At 54.9% G+C, this 19,407-nt stretch overlaps 6 protein-coding genes across 6 annotated transcripts; 5 read left to right on the top strand and 1 right to left on the bottom strand.

Moving 5' to 3' along the window:
* Positions 1 to 283: 283 nt before the first annotated feature.
* J4E84_006753 (uncharacterized protein) lies at positions 284 to 1,501 on the bottom strand (the record flags this gene model as incomplete). The annotated part of the gene is made up of 1 exon (XM_049389340.1): positions 284 to 1,501. One exon carries the CDS (start codon positions 1,499 to 1,501, stop codon positions 284 to 286), a length of 1,218 nt encoding a protein of 405 aa, XP_049243049.1.
* Positions 1,502 to 2,500: 999 nt separating this feature from the next.
* On the top strand, positions 2,501 to 4,353 carry J4E84_006752 (uncharacterized protein; the record flags this gene model as incomplete). The annotated part of the gene is made up of 3 exons (XM_049389339.1): positions 2,501 to 2,612; positions 2,664 to 3,232; positions 3,283 to 4,353. 3 exons carry the CDS (start codon positions 2,501 to 2,503, stop codon positions 4,351 to 4,353), a joined length of 1,752 nt encoding a protein of 583 aa, XP_049243048.1.
* Positions 4,354 to 4,799: 446 nt separating this feature from the next.
* J4E84_006751 (uncharacterized protein) lies at positions 4,800 to 7,439 on the top strand (the record flags this gene model as incomplete). Its single annotated transcript, XM_049389338.1, has 3 exons — positions 4,800 to 4,938; positions 5,004 to 5,110; positions 5,166 to 7,439. The coding sequence occupies 3 exons, from the start codon at positions 4,800 to 4,802 to the stop codon at positions 7,437 to 7,439; spliced, it is 2,520 nt and encodes an 839-aa protein (XP_049243047.1).
* A 945-nt stretch (positions 7,440 to 8,384) lies between these two features.
* On the top strand, positions 8,385 to 10,580 carry J4E84_006750 (uncharacterized protein; the record flags this gene model as incomplete). Its single annotated transcript, XM_049389337.1, has 4 exons — positions 8,385 to 8,946; positions 9,007 to 9,231; positions 9,283 to 9,485; positions 9,534 to 10,580. The coding sequence occupies 4 exons, from the start codon at positions 8,385 to 8,387 to the stop codon at positions 10,578 to 10,580; spliced, it is 2,037 nt and encodes a 678-aa protein (XP_049243046.1).
* A 1,390-nt stretch (positions 10,581 to 11,970) lies between these two features.
* Positions 11,971 to 14,368, top strand: J4E84_006749 (uncharacterized protein; the record flags this gene model as incomplete). The annotated part of the gene is made up of 3 exons (XM_049389336.1): positions 11,971 to 12,081; positions 12,129 to 13,301; positions 13,349 to 14,368. The coding sequence occupies 3 exons, from the start codon at positions 11,971 to 11,973 to the stop codon at positions 14,366 to 14,368; spliced, it is 2,304 nt and encodes a 767-aa protein (XP_049243045.1).
* Positions 14,369 to 16,706: 2,338 nt separating this feature from the next.
* On the top strand, positions 16,707 to 18,179 carry J4E84_006748 (uncharacterized protein; the record flags this gene model as incomplete). Its single annotated transcript, XM_049389335.1, has 1 exon — positions 16,707 to 18,179. The coding sequence occupies one exon, from the start codon at positions 16,707 to 16,709 to the stop codon at positions 18,177 to 18,179; it is 1,473 nt and encodes a 490-aa protein (XP_049243044.1).
* Positions 18,180 to 19,407: the final 1,228 nt, after the last annotated feature.

Here is a 19,407-nt window from a genome sequence, read left to right as displayed (position 1 = left end):
AGCACGACTGCACGGCCATTTCGGTTGTCTACTCCAACTTCGGAGACGGCAAAGTTGACCGAAGGGATAAAAGATGGGCTTTCTTCTGTATCGGATACAAAGCGAGAGACGACTGCAGCGAGTGCGTCTCCATGAGCGCACGTTGTCGATGATCGTGTGGCAGTAAGGGTCGATGTGAAGAGGCTACCATCCGTTGCCCAAGGCAGAAATCCCTCGAATAGGAAGTTTATGTGGCCGCTCAAGTCACCCCGGCGCTGCGATGTCAAAGTTAGCATCGGTATACTCAGTCTCTAGCAGGCCATGGCTTTCGCTCTAAACTATTGTTTTGTTGCGTAGATAGTACAATAACGATAAAAACGATGTCGTCTACGAGGATGGAAGACATGTGACTTACTTCGACAACAAAGTCCATATACCAGCGGCCGATCATCTTCCTAACGCTCTCCTGTATCAGCGGGTTCAAGGCTGCGGTGAGTAGAGTTGTCGTCATCGCGGGAGTAATCCGGGAAGGATTGGTTGCTGAAGAAGAGCCAAGAAGCGTCGTCATGGATTTCAGGCAGTCCTCGACCTGGCCAGAATACCGATGAAGCACGATGGTCTCGAATAGGGTCGTATATAGATCATACCGCTCCCGGTCTTTGCCACTGGCATCGTATCGCATCGTAGGTGTATCGACATGGTCAGAAGTAGCAAGAAAAGACTGGCGGATGATACCGAGGCAGTATTTGCGTTGATCCGCATGGCCTTTGACAAGACCTAACCTGAGCTTTCTCCAGTATTTTTCGTTGCTCACACATGCGAATTTGAGCCCAGCGGAAGCGGCGAGCGATATCCATTGGAACCAGGTCCTGTATATCTTGCTAGACCGAGCAGCAAACCTTGCCATGTCGAGTGCATTGAATCGGTTCCATATTGATTGATCAATGACTTCATCGAGATTGGTGGGCGAGTTCTCTCTCTTGCTCTTCAACAGTGAACATAAAGCGGACAAAGTATCGTGTGCAGTATCATCTAACCCTTCGATGCCGACGAAGCTCGAAAGCAGAGTGAGAGATTGCGAGTCAACCATGTACGAAGACGCGGCCGGTACCCAAAAGGAGCATTTCAGGAATTCGAGATAGGCTCTTGCAGTTTCGATGTTGTCCCCATTTGCTTGTTCAGCCGATAGATCCGTGGCTAGGGTGGAAAGGCTTTGCTTGATTTTGGAATTGAGAAGAGATGCGGCATGCGAGTCGTGGGTGTAGCATATCTCAGCAATCTCGTAGAGGCTCTCCGGTGACCTTTGGTCGACTAGACGGTCCAACACGGTATTCCATAGTTCCTCATGCTGCGAAGTACTTCCACCTTCTACATGGGCGCTTCCGCTGGGCAACAGTCGCACGCAGATATCGAGCGCGCCGCTGTCGATTCCCGGTGCAGCTCTTAATCTCGCCAGGCTACCATCAAACGCTACTTGTCGGGTATGTTCGTCCAAGAGACTTAGTACTGCAGCGGTGGCCATGTCTGGCGACGGCAAGTAACTCTTGCGCGGGCGTGATAGGCCTTGACGGTAGTGCGCTTCTCAAGCGAGGTGTCGACAGGCCGTTGCAGGTATTCTGACCTTAAAGTTGACCGCTGGATGCCTGTTCTCATTAAATGAGTAGAGGTAAGCAAGTCGCGCGCGTGTGAATTTTAGGTCGAGCGGAGTTCTGCTAATTGCACTGTTAGAGTTCACGTCGCAGGGTCGACGCCAGTCACATTTTGCGCCCGCCTCAGATGGAAAATTTAGTCGCTACTGCGATGCACCGCCGGCCGAAACTGCGATACTGACAACATAAGTCCAACAACGTAACGAAACGAACAAGAAGCCGTGTAAGATTGCAATGGGCAATAGATTAATGTCTCGTGTCGACGAGAGAACGCGACTTGAATTGAAGCATGTTGAGTGGAAGGCGCTGGGACGAAAGCCGTCATTGGTGACTGCAAGGTATCCGACTGAGAGTCCTTGATCCTTCACCGGTTGCTCATGCCAGAGCAGCACTGCATGCGTCTAGACAGCTTCACCGTCTATTGATGCCATGGACAGGTCAGCTAGCTCTTGCTTTTGGCCAGGTCGTCCTGTCGCGTCGTGTTGGGAGACGAGGGCTGCTGTGGGTACTCGTCAGTGTGTACCTGGAGACAGATCCAAGCTGATCCGACCACACAGTATCTCCCCAGCAGATCGCGGAAGCTATTAGACAGCCCCTTCAGTCTGGTCGCGTCGCGCTGGGATGGCGAGCGCGTCGGTGGGGTGCTTGGCGGTGACGTGTTATCGATCGCACACGGCAACCGCGTGTTGACACGGCCCAAACAATGGCCGACGAGTCATGGGCAGAGCGATCCGTGCTCCACCTCAACACCGCCTATGCACCTGCTGTACATTCACCGGTTGCAACAGCTCTTGGACTCTTGCTACCTCATACTAGACGGTATCTTGGACTACAGAATGTATCCTCTACACACAACCGCCTCTGCGCCTTCCATGCGCGCATCCGACGCATCGTATCTTCAGGCGCTCTCATCACCCGCGCCCATGAACGACGACCCCGGCAATGTCAAGGTGGTAGTGCGATGTAGGGCCTTTGTGCCGAGAGGTAGGATCATAGTACCCGATTGATGTTTTTAGAGACTGACAAAGGTTATAGAGAAAGAGAAGGGCACAAAATGCCTAATTCGCATGGACCCAGCGACGCAAAAGACCACACTCTATGCGCCAGAAGAGAGTGGGAACAGCGGACGCCGTGTTCTGGACGACAAGGAATTCACATTCGATCGCTCATACTGGTCGCACGACGAATCCGACCCGCACTACGCCCACCAAGAAGACGTCTACCGCTCTTTCGGTGAGGAGTTCCTCGACCACAACTTCGGAGGATACCACACATGTATTTTCGCATACGGCCAGACGGGATCGGGAAAGAGTTACACTATGATGGGCACACCAGACAACCCAGGCTTGATCCCGCGAACTTGCGAGGAGCTGTTCGATCGCATCGCACACGAACCGTCGCCCAACACCAACTACCACGTCCAAGTCTCTTACTTCGAAGTCTACAACGAGCACGTGCGGGATCTGCTCACCCCGAGGACGACCCCGCCCATCTACCTCAAGATTCGCGAGAGCCAGAAGGATGGTGTATATGTGCAGGGTCTGACGGAGGCTGAAGTCAAGAGCTACGCTGATGTTGCGCGCTTGATGAAGATTGGCGACATGGTAGGCATACCGCCCATACCCCTTCAGACGACATACTAACGAAAGCGTAGAGCCGAACGACTGCCTCAACCAAGATGAACGACACCTCATCACGATCCCACGCCGTCTTCACGATCCGCCTCAAGCAAATCACCCATTCGCTTCTCTCCGATGAGACCATCGAACGCACCGCGCGCATGCGTCTCGTCGATCTCGCTGGCTCCGAGCGCGCCAAGTCGACAGAAGCTACGGGAGCTCGCTTGAAGGAGGGAGGACAAATCAACAAGTCTCTTACTACACTTGGTCGCGTCATTGCTGCACTGGCAGACCCAAGACGACACGGTGCGAAGGGACGACGACCACGGGAGGTTGTGCCGTACCGTGATTCGGTTTTGACCTGGCTGTTAAAGGACTCGCTGGGTGGTAACAGCAAGACAGCGATGGTTGCTTGCATTGCGCCGGCCGACTATGATGAGACTCTTTCCACCCTCCGCTACGCCGACCAGGCAAAGCGCATCCGCACACGTGCCTTGGTCAACCAGGACTGCATGTCGGCTGCACAGCGAGACGCACAGATCGCAGAGATGTCAGAACAGATCCGCAGTCTACAAGTCTGTGTCAACGCCGCCAGCCAGCGTAAGAGGGAGGAAGCCACCGAGCTGGATGAGTACCAGAGGCAGGTCGCACTCATGCAGCGCCTCATGGAGGAGAACCGTCAAGTCTCTGCGGCGAAGATCAAGGCACTTACCTCGGAAGTTGAGGAGCTTCGTCCCACAAACGTAGCTCTACGCGCAGAGATCGACTCATTGCGTCGCCATCTCCAGCTCGCTCTAGGAGAGCTTAAGAACCCTATCGTCCTGCCACCGCCACGGGAGCTTGGAACGCCAGACTTTGAGAACGAATCGTGGCTTGGCGAGGGCGAGGGTAAAGAAGGATCTGTCCCTGCTCCTGGTGACGAGGCCAGCGATGATGACTCTGACTCAGGCTACGATGAGGGCGACCACGATGAGTTGGCGCAGGAGCTGCACAACGAGGCAGAGGCCTTCCTCCAGGACCTGGGCATGTTCCGCAAGAAGGTCGGCAGCGATGTCGATCGCTTCGGTATCCGCGAGACACTGGCTGAGCTCATCGGAGGTCATTGAGCAGATATGCTCTGATGTTGATTATGCGACTTGGTTGGGAGGATATTGGACTTCGAGGCGCACAGATTGGTTACGAATGCATGAGCGACGGCGTTTTCTTCAAGTTGGATTTGGCAGTACCCAAGATTAGTATACCAGTATATAGTTACCAAGAAATGAAAGATATCCCATGAGTCTCGACGAGTTCTGCGGAGAGTTGACATGAGTCGAAAATGACATAACAACAGACGCTGAAGTATACCTTGCCATATCATGCTTAAAATCACACAATTAGGAAACGAAGCATATGTTGGCTAAATTTGGTTTTTGGGCGCCCTATCCAAAGGCAACCTTCGCAGGCGCGACAGCCTCGGCGGCAGAGCTATGACCTCAACTCGAAGCTCCATGCAGGCACCCCAAGCCTCCGACAAGTTCGCGCGATGATACCCCGATAGTCGCGCCCAACCATGTCCAAGCCAACAGCCAACTGGGAAAAGGTCGGCGACAAGTTCTACAGGAAGGTGCAGCTCTACCAGGCTGTCTTCGACGCGGACCTCGAGCTCGAGAACTACAATGTGGTGGGGGCGCCGTATAGCGGTGCTGTAGGTAGGTACGTCCCACCGTCTGCCGACGACTGCGCGAACATGTGACCAGGTGACTGATTTCTGCAGCTGTCTACCGCGATGAAGAGAAGCTGCATACCTACCGTGGTCCTGGCGCGTCCAAATCGAGCATCGACATCTACAGCTGCGCGGGCAAGCTGATACGCAGCATCAACGTATGCATTCCTCTACGTGTCGGGAGATGAAGGACGGAATACTGACAGGCGATAGTGGGACAAAGGCACAATCAAGGGCCTGGGATGGTCGGAAGACGAGAAGCTGCTAGTCATCACCTCGGACGGAACGGTGCGCTGCTACTACGACCTCCAAGGCGACTTCGTGCCCTTCACCCTCGGCCACGGCGCAGACGAATACGGTGTGTTATCCTGCAAATTCTACAACACCGGCTTTGTGGCGCTTCTCGGGAACAACCATCTCATCTCTGTCACCTCGTACGCCGAACCGCGCCCCAAACTCCTCGCTATACCGCCGACCGAGCCCGTCATATCATGGAGCATCATACCGCCTGCCTATTCGCTCTCGCGGTCGGTGGAAGTCATACTAGCGATTGGGTCTACGCTGTATGTCGTCGACGCGACTGAGGCGGAAGATCGCAACTTCGATGCCGGACCGTTCAGGCACATCAGCGTCAGTCCGCGCGCAGAATTCCTGGCCTTCTACACAGAGGATGGAAAGGTGTGGGTTGTCAGCGGCGATTGGAACGACAAGCTCAGCGAGTACGACAGCAAGATCAAGACTGTGCCGAAAGACATGGAATGGTGCGGCTCGAACGCCGTCGCGTTAGCCTGGGAAGACGAAGTACACCTTATCGGCCCACGAAGTGCCGCGACCAAGTTCTACTACGACACCTGGGTGCATCTCTTGCCGGACGTTGATGGCATACGGCTCCTCACGAACGACGTCTGCGAATTCATACAAAAGGTGCCGGACGAGGCGGTGGATGTCTTCAGGCTGGGCTCCGACTCGCCTGCTGCAAATCTGTTGGAAGCGTCTTCGCTCCTAGAACAGAAGAGCCCCAAGGCCGACGACCTCATACAGCTGATACGACCGAGTCTGGGAGAGGCAGTGGACACATGCATCAAGGCCGCTGCGCACGAGTACAACATCCACTGGCAGAAGTCGCTGCTGAAAGCGGCTTCGTACGGAAAGTCGGTACTGGACCTGTACTCGTCCGACGACTTTGTCGACACGTGCGACACACTTCGAGTTCTGAACGCCGTGCGCTTCTATGAGGTTGGCCTGCCGCTCAGTTACGACCAGTATCGCCGCATGACGCCCGAGAAGCTCGTTGAGCGTCTCACGAACCGCAGCGAATACCTTCTTGCATTGCGCATAGCCGAGTATCTGCATCTGCCAGCAAACCAGATTCACGGACACTGGGCGCAACAGAAGGTGCGCGTCTCGACGGAACCAGAAGAGGAGATTTGCAGTCTTATAGTCAAGAAACTGCATGGCAAGCCTGGTGTCTCATTCGAAGAGATCGCACGGGCAGCCTACGATGAAGGTCGCGTGCGACTGGCGACGGAGCTTCTCAATTACGAACCCAGAGCTGGCAAGCAAGTACCGCTACTACTCAACATGAAGGAAGACAATATTGCGCTTGACAAGGCGATCGAGTCGGGCGATACCGATCTCATCTTCCACGTTCTCCTACACCTACGCAAGAAGCTACCTCTTGCCTCCTTCTTCCGCGTCATAAACAGCCGTCCGGTCGCCACAGCTCTGGTCGAGTCGTCAGCCTGGGATCAGGATCGCGAGCTACTGAAAGATCTGTACTACCAAGACGACAGGAGATTAGACGGCTCGAACCTCTTACTATCAGAAGCAATCGCACAGGAAAGCCATCCAGCCCAGCAAGACAAGTTGAAACTAGCGTCAAAGTACCTCCAAGATTCACGCGACAGCGCGGCCGTCTTCCAGCGTCAAGCTATAGACGATGCTGCCAAATTGCTCCGTCTCCAACACCAGTTCGAAACAGACCTCAATGGACCGAGAGACCCAACACCCGCAGGCTCGCTACCAGGCCAAACATACATCGGCCTCTCAGCAAACGAGACAATCTTCCAACTCATCCGCCAAGGCCATTACAAGCGCGCCCAAAAGGTGCAGTCAGAGTTCAAGATCAACGACAAAACATACACATACATCCGCCTCCGCGCCCTCGTCGCAGCGCGGCACTGGAACGAGCTCGAGGAATTCGCAAAGCAGAAGAAGAGCCCGATTGGCTGGGAGCCCTTTTTCAACGAAATTCTCGGTGCCGGTAACACTAGAGTGGCGAGTGTGTTCATCCCCAAATGCACAACGCTTACGGTGCCGGAGAGGGTTGATATGTGGATTAAGTGTGGGTTGATGGTTAAGGCCGGTGAAGAGGCGTTCAAGGCGAAGGATAGGGAGCTGTTGCAGGAGATCAGGGATAAGGCTGATGGTAGTACGGCGATGGAGGTGGAGAGATTGTTGGGTATGTTGCCGCAGGGGAAGAGGTAGGCGGTTGATTCTGTATTCGGGCTATGTAAACGAATGGCGCAGTGGTGGATATGAACATGGGCTGGTGTATAGTAATCATTCACGTGTGTTAAGTCTGGATTGGTGCTGACATGTCCTGCATTAAGCGCGAAATACTCTTGGCTGGCTCCTCTTCTCAGCGTGCCACAGCAAGTGTTGTAAGAAATCCGTCTCGATACGGATAACTTAATAGGCTACATCAAGCTGAGTGTATAAGCAGGCGAGCATCATGATACAGGTAGAAGGCTACATCCAGTCAAATGTATAGACAATTCGATATCATCAAACAGGTAGGAGGATACAATGCCCATGAGCTCTCTAGACTCTCTTCCTGTGGCTTGTTGTAGACTGTAGTTTACCAGAAGCTTCAACAATTCCTGCTCAATTGCCTCATTGTATACGTCACGGTCAACTTTCAGAAGCATGTTATCCCGCTCTTCCTCGGTTGTATCCATCATCGTTATCTTCTGGAAGCAGGCCATCTAGCCTCCTCTTTCCCCGTTTCCAAGCTCCCTTTCCAAGACATCGGGACGTGGAGGCAGGCACACCCGGCAAATCCCCGGACCGCTACTTCTTCGGGGGGAAAAACACACTAGCGTCAGCCATGTGCAGAAGACCGACCCGCAGTGGCTGCGAAAACGACTCGCTTCCCCGCAATGACTAGGGTGGGTGCCGGGGGCTAGGTGCAGGCTCCGCGATCTAATGAGGAATTTGTCGCTCGACGTCGTCATCTCGGTGTGTACTCATCCGAACAGCCTCCAGATCTTCGAAATCGGCAAATGAGTGTGGGAATCGAATCGGGGCCATGGCTTTGGCTGTGGTGCCGGGAGACGGCGGGAGGGAAAGGTACATAAGCCTTCGATCGTCAAGAGCTTGAATGGAATGTAGGATTGGAGATATCCAGATTCGATCGCCATACACGCAAACATGAGGTTCTCCAACTCTCTAGTCAGCCTCGCGGCCGTCGTACCCGTCGCGCTCGCATCAATACCCTACTCGCAATACATCCTCGCGCCCAAATCACGAACCCTCCACCCCGTCTCCGTGCACAGCACAAACGGATCCGTTACCCACCCCGAGAGCCTTACCAGCGCGAATGGAAGCTCCATCTTCACCGGCGAAGCAGCAACTGCCTACGACTTCGGTATCAACATCGCGGGTCTCGTCACCGTCACAATCGGTTCCGTCAACTCGTCCTCCTCCGAATACATCGGCGTCACCTTCTCCGAAAGCTCGTTATGGGTCAGCAACCGGAGCAGCGATGCGACGGCCGATGCGGGAAAGGACGAGACCCTCTGGTTCCATGTCAATGGTACGGGAAGGTACACAGCGCCGAAGGAGAAGGTGAGGGGCGGGTTTAGGTATATGACGTTGGTTCATAACGGAACGGGGAGTGTGGAGGTGACGGGCGCGGAAGTTCATTATACTGCTATGCCGCATTGGGAGGGTGATGCGTTGGGGAACTATACGGGGTATTTCCATTGCGATGGTATGTCATTCATTATTTGCTTGCTTCTGTCGCTTGGGTAGAAAGACTAACGTATTGCAGATGAGCTGCTCAATCGCGTATGGTATGCCGGAGCGTACACGAACCAGATCTGTACTATCGAGCCAGATACCGGGAATGCGCTTGTTCATCTGCGCGAAGAAGGGTTCTCGAGTGAGGACGACCAGTCTCCGGTTAATGTTACTTGGTATAACAACTATACCATTACTAGTGGCAAGAGTGCGCTGGTTGATGGTGCAAAGAGGGATAGACTTGTTTGGGCTGGCGGTACGTTGATACATCCCCCATCACCGAGTACATACTAACAGACGTTGGTAGACATGGCGATAGCAGTCCCTGGTGTCGTGGTATCGACGAACGATGTCATTTCCATTGAGAATGCATTGGACTCGCTCTTCGCGGTACAGAACGCGTCGAACGGTCTACTCCCATATGCTGGAAGGCCTTTCCCTCCTCAGGCGATATCGTTCACGTACCACCTCTACACTCTGATCGGTGTCGCAGACCACTTCCTTTACACTGTAAGACATCCCGATCAAATCCTTCCCACTCGCTGACCACTTCTCCAGGGCGACATGAACTACCTCAAATCCCTATGGGACAAGTACAAATTTGCCCTCTCCTTCTCACTTTCCAACATCGACTCTAGCGGCCTCATGAACGTCACCGCACCCAACGACTGGCTCCGCTTCGGCATGGGCGGCCACAACATCGAAGCAAACGCCATCCTTTACTACACCATCAACCAGGGCATCTACCTCGCCTCAGCTCTGAACGACACAGCCAACATCTCTTCCTGGCAAGAAACCGCTGATGGTATCAAGATTGCCGCCAACGAACTTCTCTGGGACGAACAAGAGGGCATGTACCGCGACAATGAAACAACGACGCTCATGCCGCAAGACGGAAACGCCTGGGCCGTCGTCGCAAACCTCACGCAGAACAGCACACAAACGAGTATGATCTCACAGAACCTGGTTTCACGATGGACACCGTACGGCGCTCCTGCCCCGGAAGCCGCAGATGCCATCTCACCCTTCATCTCTGGCTTCGAATTGCAATCACACTTCCTCGCGCAGAATACTACCGCAGCATTGGAATTGATGCGCCTACAATGGGGTTTCATGCTCGACGACCCACGCATGACAAACTCCACCTTCATCGAAGGATACAGCACGACCGGCGAACTCCACTACGCGCCCTACAACAACGACGCACGCATCAGCCACGCACACGGATGGGCAACAGGACCGACATCCAGCCTCACACAATACGTAGCCGGTGTACAATTACTCACCGCGGGTGGAGCAACATGGCGCATTGCGCCTTCACTTGGTGATCTCAAGTTTGCGGATGCGGGCTTCAGGACGAGTTTGGGTTTCTTTGGCGCGAGGACGCAAGTATTGGACAATAGTATAATGTTGGACTTTGAGGCGCCGGAGGGGACGGTGGGAGAGGTCAGGATGCCGGTGTTGGAATGTGCGGGACGGGTGGTTATGAGTGGAATGGAGGGGTTGAGTGGGGATGTTGTTGTTGAGGTTATGGCTGGGCAGGGGGATGTGGATGTCAAGGATGTCAGGGGTGGGAGGTGGACGGCTACGTTTAGGTGTACTTGAAGATTGTAGATGAATGCAGATCGTTGAATGTCCCACATATACAGTACCACCACCCCGACGGGAAAAATCGAACACTTACTGCTAAGGGATAACTTCTACATACGCTGCACAACACAACAAGAAGCCCTAGATTTCTTAGAGAAGCTCTACACTATATTTTATATAGAGTAGATTCTTTCCTATAGAGTTATTATTCTTAAATCTGTTATTGTTGTAACGTTGTAGGGTTGTGAAAGTTAACCTCGCTTGTTAGTGTTTCGTTATTCCTGTCGGGGTGGTGGTACTAAGATGAGTGATTGAGCCGCCTATAGTGTGCTTATGGTCGGTGCGACGATACGCGGCTCACATACCTACCACCCTGGTGTAATCCCATCTTGATACGGAACAGCCTCCGTGAACACGAGAGGTTTGCTTCTCCTCGGCTTCAGCAAAGCGCAAAGCAGGTTGCGAAAGGCCCGTACACGAACTGCGTTAGAGCGCAAGAACTATTACACGCGCCTATATGAGGTCGACATAGCAACGGGTATGGAGAAGAAATCTCAGCTGCCGGGAAGCGGCAGAGCTGAAGTTGGTGCAGGATGATTTTCTGGGTCCGGACTATCAGCGGATAAGAAACAGGGAACCATCGGCCCACTACTACCAGAGTCCTTCACCAACAGAAATCCTTCACGATGGCATGTTGGACACAGACTCAGTACAGTAAGCCGGATAGTTATTCGTCGAGCATTGGACATGTTTCGTCAGGGTAGTGGTGTCCTGTCAAAGTCTAAAAGCGACCAGGCGGCCAGGCAACGAGGCAACAAGTGTCGAGTAGTCCAGGTCAGCATATAGCACGGGTATAATCAGCTGGGAATGTAGCAAATACCGGTCATGTTGACATGCAGATTACCAGTATGATCCATGCTGTACCGCCTACCCCGCGCGTCTGAGTGGCGGAGGGCGATCGTGTGAAACGAGGCGTTCTCGTGATGGCGCGCTACAGCGACGCGCCCGGGACGTCGCTGTGCCAACGGCATCCTTGGCGCATTGTTCCAAAATAGTGTTGCGCAAACCACTATGACCACCCGCTTGACTCTGATCTGCGGCCCATCCCCAGCATTGCATCACTTGCGTCTTGTGTATACACATCTCGAGCATTGCTTCCTTGCACCGGCCTGGCATACAAGTAGAGTGCTGTTTGAGCCATTCCCTCGTTTTACGCCTTCTCCTCCTGCTCGGCCTTTTGCGACCGCCTGCATCTCGCTTCCCCACTACTATCCACTACCACGTCAGAGTCAGGACTCATCACACCGCATCCCATTGCTCGCGCAAAGTTTCTCCGCCCCACTGGACGCGGTCACATTGCATGCGTGTTTGAGCCTCGCATCTCGCTGGCGGGTCTGCAGCCACCATGGACACGAGCTACCTCGCCCAGCAGGTCACCACCATCATCGGCCAGCTGCACGGCTTGTTCGACGACATTGGCGTCCCCAGCCATGAGCGCGACTCGCGCGAAGCAGAGGTGAGGATGGACGAAGTGTATGCGCGCGCGATTGCTGACTTGTGTAGTTGTTCTCCGCTCTGTCCGAGACGCTCCACAACCAATTGCGACAGGTCACCAACGAGAAGCATGAGATGACAGAAGAGGCGCATCGCCTGCTCAAGACTATCCGCCAGATGGAGGCTTCGCTCGATGACAACAAGCCCAACCCCAACTACGACGACCAGGACGACCGCGCCATCACCTTCCCCTTGACGCGCTGCCTCCAGGGCCTGAAGGAGCGATACAACTCGGTCAGCAAGATGCACAAGGAGCGCTTCGAGCAGGTCAGGAAACTCGCCGAAGCCCTGGAATCGTATGCGTCGCATCTCGAATCGTCCTTCGTCCAGGTCAAACTCCCGCCCACGGCGCCCAACGCGAAAGTCTCACCCTCCTTCGACATCTCGCCCTCCTACGTCACCAAGCTCGACAACGAATTCACACGCGTATACGAGGAATACACAAAGCGCCTAAACACGGTTCAGGTCATCTGCCAGGAGATCATCCAGCTTTGGGCAGAACTCGGCACACCACAAGCGCAGACGGATAGCGCGATCGTGCAATGTCATCGCGACGCGCCTGAACAACTCGGTTTGCACAAGGACGATCTCGTGCAATTGAACGCGAAGAAGGAGCGACTTGTCGAGGAGAAGCGCGGTCGCGAACGACGGTTAGGGCAGCTGCGCACAACCATCGAGGAGCTCTGGGACCGCCTGGGTATTGAGGAGCGCGAGCGCAAGCAATTCCTCACCAGCAACCGCGGATGTGGCCTGCGCACCATCAACGAGTACGAGGATGAGCTGGCCAGATTGAACGAGCTCAAGCGCCAGAACCTACACTTGTTCGTCGAGGAGGCGCGCGTTCAACTCCAGGAGCTATGGGACGCCCTTTACTTCTCCGAAGAAGAGATGCTCGACTTCACACCCGCCTTCTCCGACGTCTGCAGCGACGCTCTACTCGCCGCCCACGAATCCGAAATCGCACGTCTCGAAGCGCTCAAGGAGCAACGGCTACCTATACTCCAGAAGATCGATCGTCACCGCGAGCTGATTCAGGAACGCGATGAGCTTGCACAATCAAGCCAGGACGCGACCCGTCTGATGGCGCGCGGCAACAAGGGCGAGAGGCGCGACCCGGGCAAGCTCCTGCGCGAGGAGAAGATGCGAAAGCGCATTGCAAAGGAGCTGCCCAAGATTGAAACCGTAAGACACCCTAATCAAGGAGCAAGGACTGAGCTAACACATCACAGGATCTGAGAGTCACCCTCGAGAGCTGGGAAGACGAGTACGGCCGTCCTTTCCTTGTCCACGGCAACCGATACCTCGACGAACTATACGCAGCCGCGCAAAAGGCAGCCCCACCACCTCGCGCAAAGACACCCTCGAATAGCGGTATGCCTACCAAGCCAGCCACGGTTGGCAGAGCCTCAGCAGCGCCTAGCCGTGCCGGAACAGTTCGTGGTGCGCCACCCAGCCGATCAAAGACTCCCGTCTCGAACTTTGGCCAGAGCGTATCCGCAGCAAGCATGTCCCGTAGCACTTTCGCGCAATCGGTTGGTCCCAACTTTGGTGCTTCGGTGTCGGCATCGGCCCAAAAGAGTCCTTCCAAGATTCCTTCTCGTGCGGGACTGAATGGCACAACAAATGGCAGGAGCTCGCCCGAGAAACGACCACAACTCTCACGAGAAGATTCGGCCACGATGCGCAAGATGGCGCCACCCATGGCTCCTCCCCCACGTATGAAGGATCTATTCGTCCCTCCAGAGCCCTCACCAATGGAGACACCGATGAACCGCTTCGAGTTCAACCGTGGAGACCGCAGTGAAAGCATCGTGCGCAACGTACAACCAGAGGACCCATACGACGACCGCTCCTTCATGGGACGCACCATGAGAGGAGGCTACACACCCACCTACCCACCGCCATCACTATCATCCGCCAGTAGCCGACAAATATCACAAACGTCGTCCACAGGCACAGCCGCTACAGGCATGACCATGCAGTCGGGCTCCGAGAACTGGGAAACATTTAGTGAACAGTCCGACGAGGTACCGGAGGAAGAAGTCGACTTCCAAGCCTACCGGCGACAGATGAAACGCTACACACCCGAAGGCGGCCATGTCGCCAGCCCGGGTAGAATCCAAGGCAAGAAGGTCCGCGGTATACGGAGCGTCGACACGGGCGAACTGTTAACCGAGCAGGACGGTCGCATGGTACGCGTTATCGAAGGCTCAGAAGCGGGCTGGACGACTGACGGCGACGGGTACTGAGTGAAGTACCCTATCCACTTGGACACTTTCTTCTCATGTCGACACGACTGCATGGCTTTCATGCTCCACGACGCTTATACCGCCACGGCCGTTCATCACTTTCCGGCTCACCGAGCCCTGTTAATTGCTCTTGCTTAATTCGTGTGTGCATACTTTGCGGCTCGGCGTTACTGGACCCTGAAAATTTTCTCTTCTTGTCGACTCATCCTCGCTGCCGCAACGGCACGCACAAGCGGGCTGGGATACTCGCCACGTACTCTGCGTTGGACAGGGTTGCGCGCTGCATGTCACTTCCCGCAATGCGACCGGTGCGGCGCCTGTTTTGGGTAACGCAGCATGTACCTGCCCAGGTGGCTCTTTTATTTCTTCACATCACTTGCTTCTTTTTCAGCGGTAGGGTGGTGGATCATCCGGCGTTGGCGACCTCGGAAGCGTATATCTGGATAGCGCGCCATGCGCTACCTTGCTTGTGTCTCGTTTGCGCGTTTTGCATGTTCAAATTTCCCTTGTGCGAGGATGAAGCGAGAGAAGTGTGCATAAGGCATCCTTCCTGTGAGTGGAAGGCAGATCTGTGTGTTGGCGAGGAGACGTGTACTATTACGATTGAACAGAATCCAGAACATTGCAAAAAACTTGTGCGACCATGCCGTGACCGATGCACTAAGATGCTGAAATTTGTGATGCATTGGACGCCTACAAAGAAGTAATATATCATCAACTTTATTCCATACTATGCGTAGAGGAATACATACCCCCGTATACAATGTCTAGATTAGCGAAAGGCGGTCACGTAGGCGGCAAGCAACACCAACTCGTGCCTTCCTGTGCGAGTAAAGATGATTGACATGAAACAATGCAAGCGCACAATGGCGGGTCGGTGCCGAGGGCAAGACGATCCCGGGAAGCTTGGGTACATGATAGAAGGTCACTCCGTTCCTTCCTCTTTTGCACAAGAGATCCCTTAAGCTCGAAGCAGCAGGTGCAATTACCGTGACAGAGCTCTATTATGCAAGGCCGTTGGGGAGCCTCAATCTCGAACTAATTTCTCACAAGGACACGTGCCTTTCGTTCTACCTACCGTGAACTACTCACCAAGGCCACGACATGACGACAATGACGAAGTTGGTGTCCAGAAAAGGGCCGGTATGGGAAGTGTGTAGAGTGGCACAGTGGGAATAGACTTTCTCTCCACTCCACATCCACCATGCTTTTCTTGCTCGACAGTGGAGGGCAGCGGGCATGCACCCCGCAGGAATCCGCGGCCTAGCGTGCGAGACGGCGCCGGGCTGCACGACACCTGGTGGAAGTGGTTAGATGGAGTTAGAGGCAGGTAGCGAGATATTGGCACAGAGATAAGGATAGCACATCTGACAGGCCCGGAGCGATTCCACACAAGCCAACCGTGACCGGAAGGCAGACAGGCATGCGACCGTCTTGCCGCGGGGAGCGCTGCGTGCATACGGACTCCTAGCTGCAAGCCACGTTACAGTCATCGTACATAGTAGATGCCTATGGGAGGTGCGGGTGAAGGGAGTCATGATGACGGGACGTGCGCTAGTGTGAGTTTGTCTGACTTTTGAGTGAATGCTAAGACTCGACGTCTTCATGTGACGGCGCGCAACGTGCTGGTTTCCAAAAGGATGGCTTCCACCAGGATGGCTTCCAGAAGACACCGGCGTGGGGCGTGGATGCGACAGGGCTGACGGAGGCGGAGGTGGCGGCTAGGGCCAATCAGGGGATGCCCGAAGGCGATCACTCTGCTCGAGTGTTGTGCATGCGGGACCGACCGGGGCTGAGAGCTGGTATGCTCGTGTGAAGCGTGATCAGCGCAGCAGTAGGCGTGGCGCTGGCAGAAGGCCACGCAGTCTTATCCTCAGCCGCCAGTATCTGGTCCGAGAAACGTGCCTGGATGCGAGCTGGCCTGGGTGTGTGCTTTTGGTGTCTCGATAGGAGACCTCCCACGCTGCCCTTATTACTTATCGCCGCCCGATAACCCTGAGACCCCAACGTCGTCATCCTCCCTTATCACCACCGAAGAACCGCCTCGAGTCCACCACCATAGTATTTACTTCTTCATACCATCCTCGCCTTTTTTGACTCTGCCTACCCTCGTGTGCGAAAGCAGAGCAGTGCGTCGGCGATCTTCGGCACACGTAAACCCTGTAGTCTCATGTCGCCCGCGACTTGCCCTTGCAGACCCGTCCAATCGCCTACCAGCAATAACGTAAAGAAATCCGACGGCCGCACGTCACATCCAGCCTAGCCAGCACCAGCCGTACCTGGATCGTCCCAGCTGTTAGTCACGGGGAAAACGCCTTCAGGGCCCAAGCCGACGATAATGATGTACTCGCCAAGGTCCTTTCCCTACCTCCAGCACTCGTCTCCGCCATCCTCACGCACCTCCCGCTCCAGGCCTGAAAAGATGGGCACGCGAACGCGATCCAGTCCTTCTCCGAGAAGTGTCATGCCGGTCACAGTGGGAACCAACACGCAATCTATGAATAAGAACGGGTCCCTCTCACATACCGAGGCTACAACCATGTCACAGCCCGTCGTTATTCCTCCTCGAACGCCCCTCAAGTCGACAACTTCAACACAGACTGTGAGAATGAGGGGACACAATGGAGGCAGACCCGCTCGCAATTCACAGAGCCACGATGCGAAAGCCCTACCACCGGCTGTTGCAGCCTTGCTGGCCGTTACCGCTATACCCAAGATGCCCACCCGCCGACGACCACGCACTACTACCGAACGGAGGATATCCATGGACGAGTTGATACAGGAGTGGAAGCAGGACGATTCCGACACTCCGCCCTCGCTTGTCGGCTCGCCCATGGACCTGCTTCTTGGCCGCGTGGACGAGTCGGACGATGAGTACAACAGCGTTTTGAGCATGGAGCAAGAGAAGGGCTCTTTCCTGACGTCTAGGTCCATCTCGAGCGACTCGATATCCACCCTACCGCCTTCCCTGGACTTCGAAGACCCCTCGTTCGCGTCGCATTGGGACAATCTCAGTACACCAGATTCCCTGGGCAGAAAGTCACTGCCAGAGCGCAGGGAGAAGATTGTCTCTTCACCACCAAAAGAGGACTGCGTCTTGGACCATCCCCTACTCCATTTTGGCCCGGACGAATGCGAGGACATCATTGCGACAGACATCAACGAGACTGTCACTCCAGTACCTTCAAACGAACGATTTAGGTCATTCAAGTCAAACCTGACTGCATCACTCCAAGCACTCAAGTCGGCCGCCAAGTCCTTCTCCAACTTCACAGCTCCCAGCGTTCCGCCGGATGACTTCCTTACTCGGTCGCTGTTGGCACCCAACTACACAAGCGAGATGCGACCGAAACACGTCGAAGGCCTGCCGTCACCCGAATTGCGACGATACCTCAACCCACAGCCCTCACCAATCTCACCGACTGAGTTGTCAATGCATTTACACGACTCTCTTACCCTCGATGCCGACGCCGAACCCCACGCGCCGATGATCCAAATGCAGACATACGAACGCCGAGGGCGATCGCAAAAGTCGCGCCGGAGTCGCTCCACGGATCCCTTTTCCGAAGCAGGTCGCGTCCTGTCAACCGACGCACCTACCGTCCGGCAGCGCGAGCCACGCGAGAATAGCGACTTTCTACGTGTCATTGTGCTTGAAATGAACATGCGCCGCGTGGGCAAGCTCGACACAAAGGCCGTCGGCAAGGCACGTATTTGGTTGCCGCCAAGAAAGCCTGGGTCTAGCAAAGCACCTTCCCTTCACGGCGCAAGCGGTGTGCCGCTTAGATGGACTCCCGTTACCGCTGCGTGAATGCGCTACGGCTAGCAATTTCATCAGGCCGTCTCGTTGCGTCAACAGGCTGGGTTGGGCATGCACGCAGCACTCGGTACGGTACCCTCGACACGTTCACCACGACTACGACACGAACCGAGAATGTCGCATGCATGCATGCAAGCATGTCGTGTCGAGCTCCACTCACGTAGCGCGCATCGCAAATGTGCAGCAGGAATTCGATCCTTGGTCATTGGCAGACGCGCCATGCAGCCCTGTCGAGCTCGACGATCCCGGATTCAGAGTCTCCGAGGATCGCATCACCTGCCTTGGCATAGCGCGCGCTCGCTCGCGGATTCTAGTGGAGCCGCCAATCGAGCAGAATTCCTGGTCTTGGTATAGGACAACGTCACAGCCCGCACCGTTGGATCTGGCTGCGGATACTCGCGACATGGGGTCGCACGTGTCGTGGATATTTCTGTCGCGAGACATCGTCAAAGCAAGTTTCTCGCCCAAGGTGTCAGGTCAGTCATGGGAAGGTTGGCCGCGCGAGGTCGCTCGGCGATACGCACGTCTCGGTGGTTCATCGGGACCCGTGACCTGCTTTCCACACTCACACGACACACGGTTGCGGAGCAAGACGTCACAAGTCGCATGCACGCAGGCGTCGCCTCTTTCCGCTGCGCAACGGTCGCCCATACTCCACCTTCCGTCCGGTGAATGACCTGTCCCCGTCACGATAACTCGCTTGCGCAAAAGCTGGGGACCTTTCTCACGATGCCACTTTCGCAAGTCCCGTCCCCACCCGGCATCCGCAATGCCGGGTCTCGCCGATAGACGCCCGTCCGCCAGGTTCGACTCGCGACACGGTGGGGGTACACGAACCGGCACATTCGTGTTACATGTTTGTATCGAGCAAATGGCTTGCCCGAAGGCCTACGAGACATTTCCGAGGCGGCTATGAGCTGATTTTTTTCTTTCCTTCGTTTTCTCTATATTATCGTGCGCATATTAGCGGAGCCTCGCGGCATTTGCCAGATGACCTTTTTTTCCTTTTTTCTCATGTCAGATCTTTTCTTTCCGCGGTTTTTCGAAGCATGGGGCATGGGTACCGGCGTTTGCGCGATGGGAGCATACGACGGTCAAGCGCTGACCGCAAGAATTTCTCTCTTTGCTTTTTGACAGTCCACCAGTCAGTGTGTGCATTTTCAGCGTCGCGTAGCATATTGGTATATCCGCATCGCATCGTATCGTATCGCGTGTTCGC

Source organism: Alternaria hordeiaustralica (assembly GCF_023758085.1).
Source record: "Alternaria hordeiaustralica strain BMP 2776 chromosome Unknown scaffold_13, whole genome shotgun sequence".
Taxonomy (NCBI): domain Eukaryota; kingdom Fungi; phylum Ascomycota; class Dothideomycetes; order Pleosporales; family Pleosporaceae; genus Alternaria; species Alternaria hordeiaustralica.
Note: the sequence above shows the minus strand (reverse complement) of the source record. Positions and strands in the feature narration are given on the sequence as shown.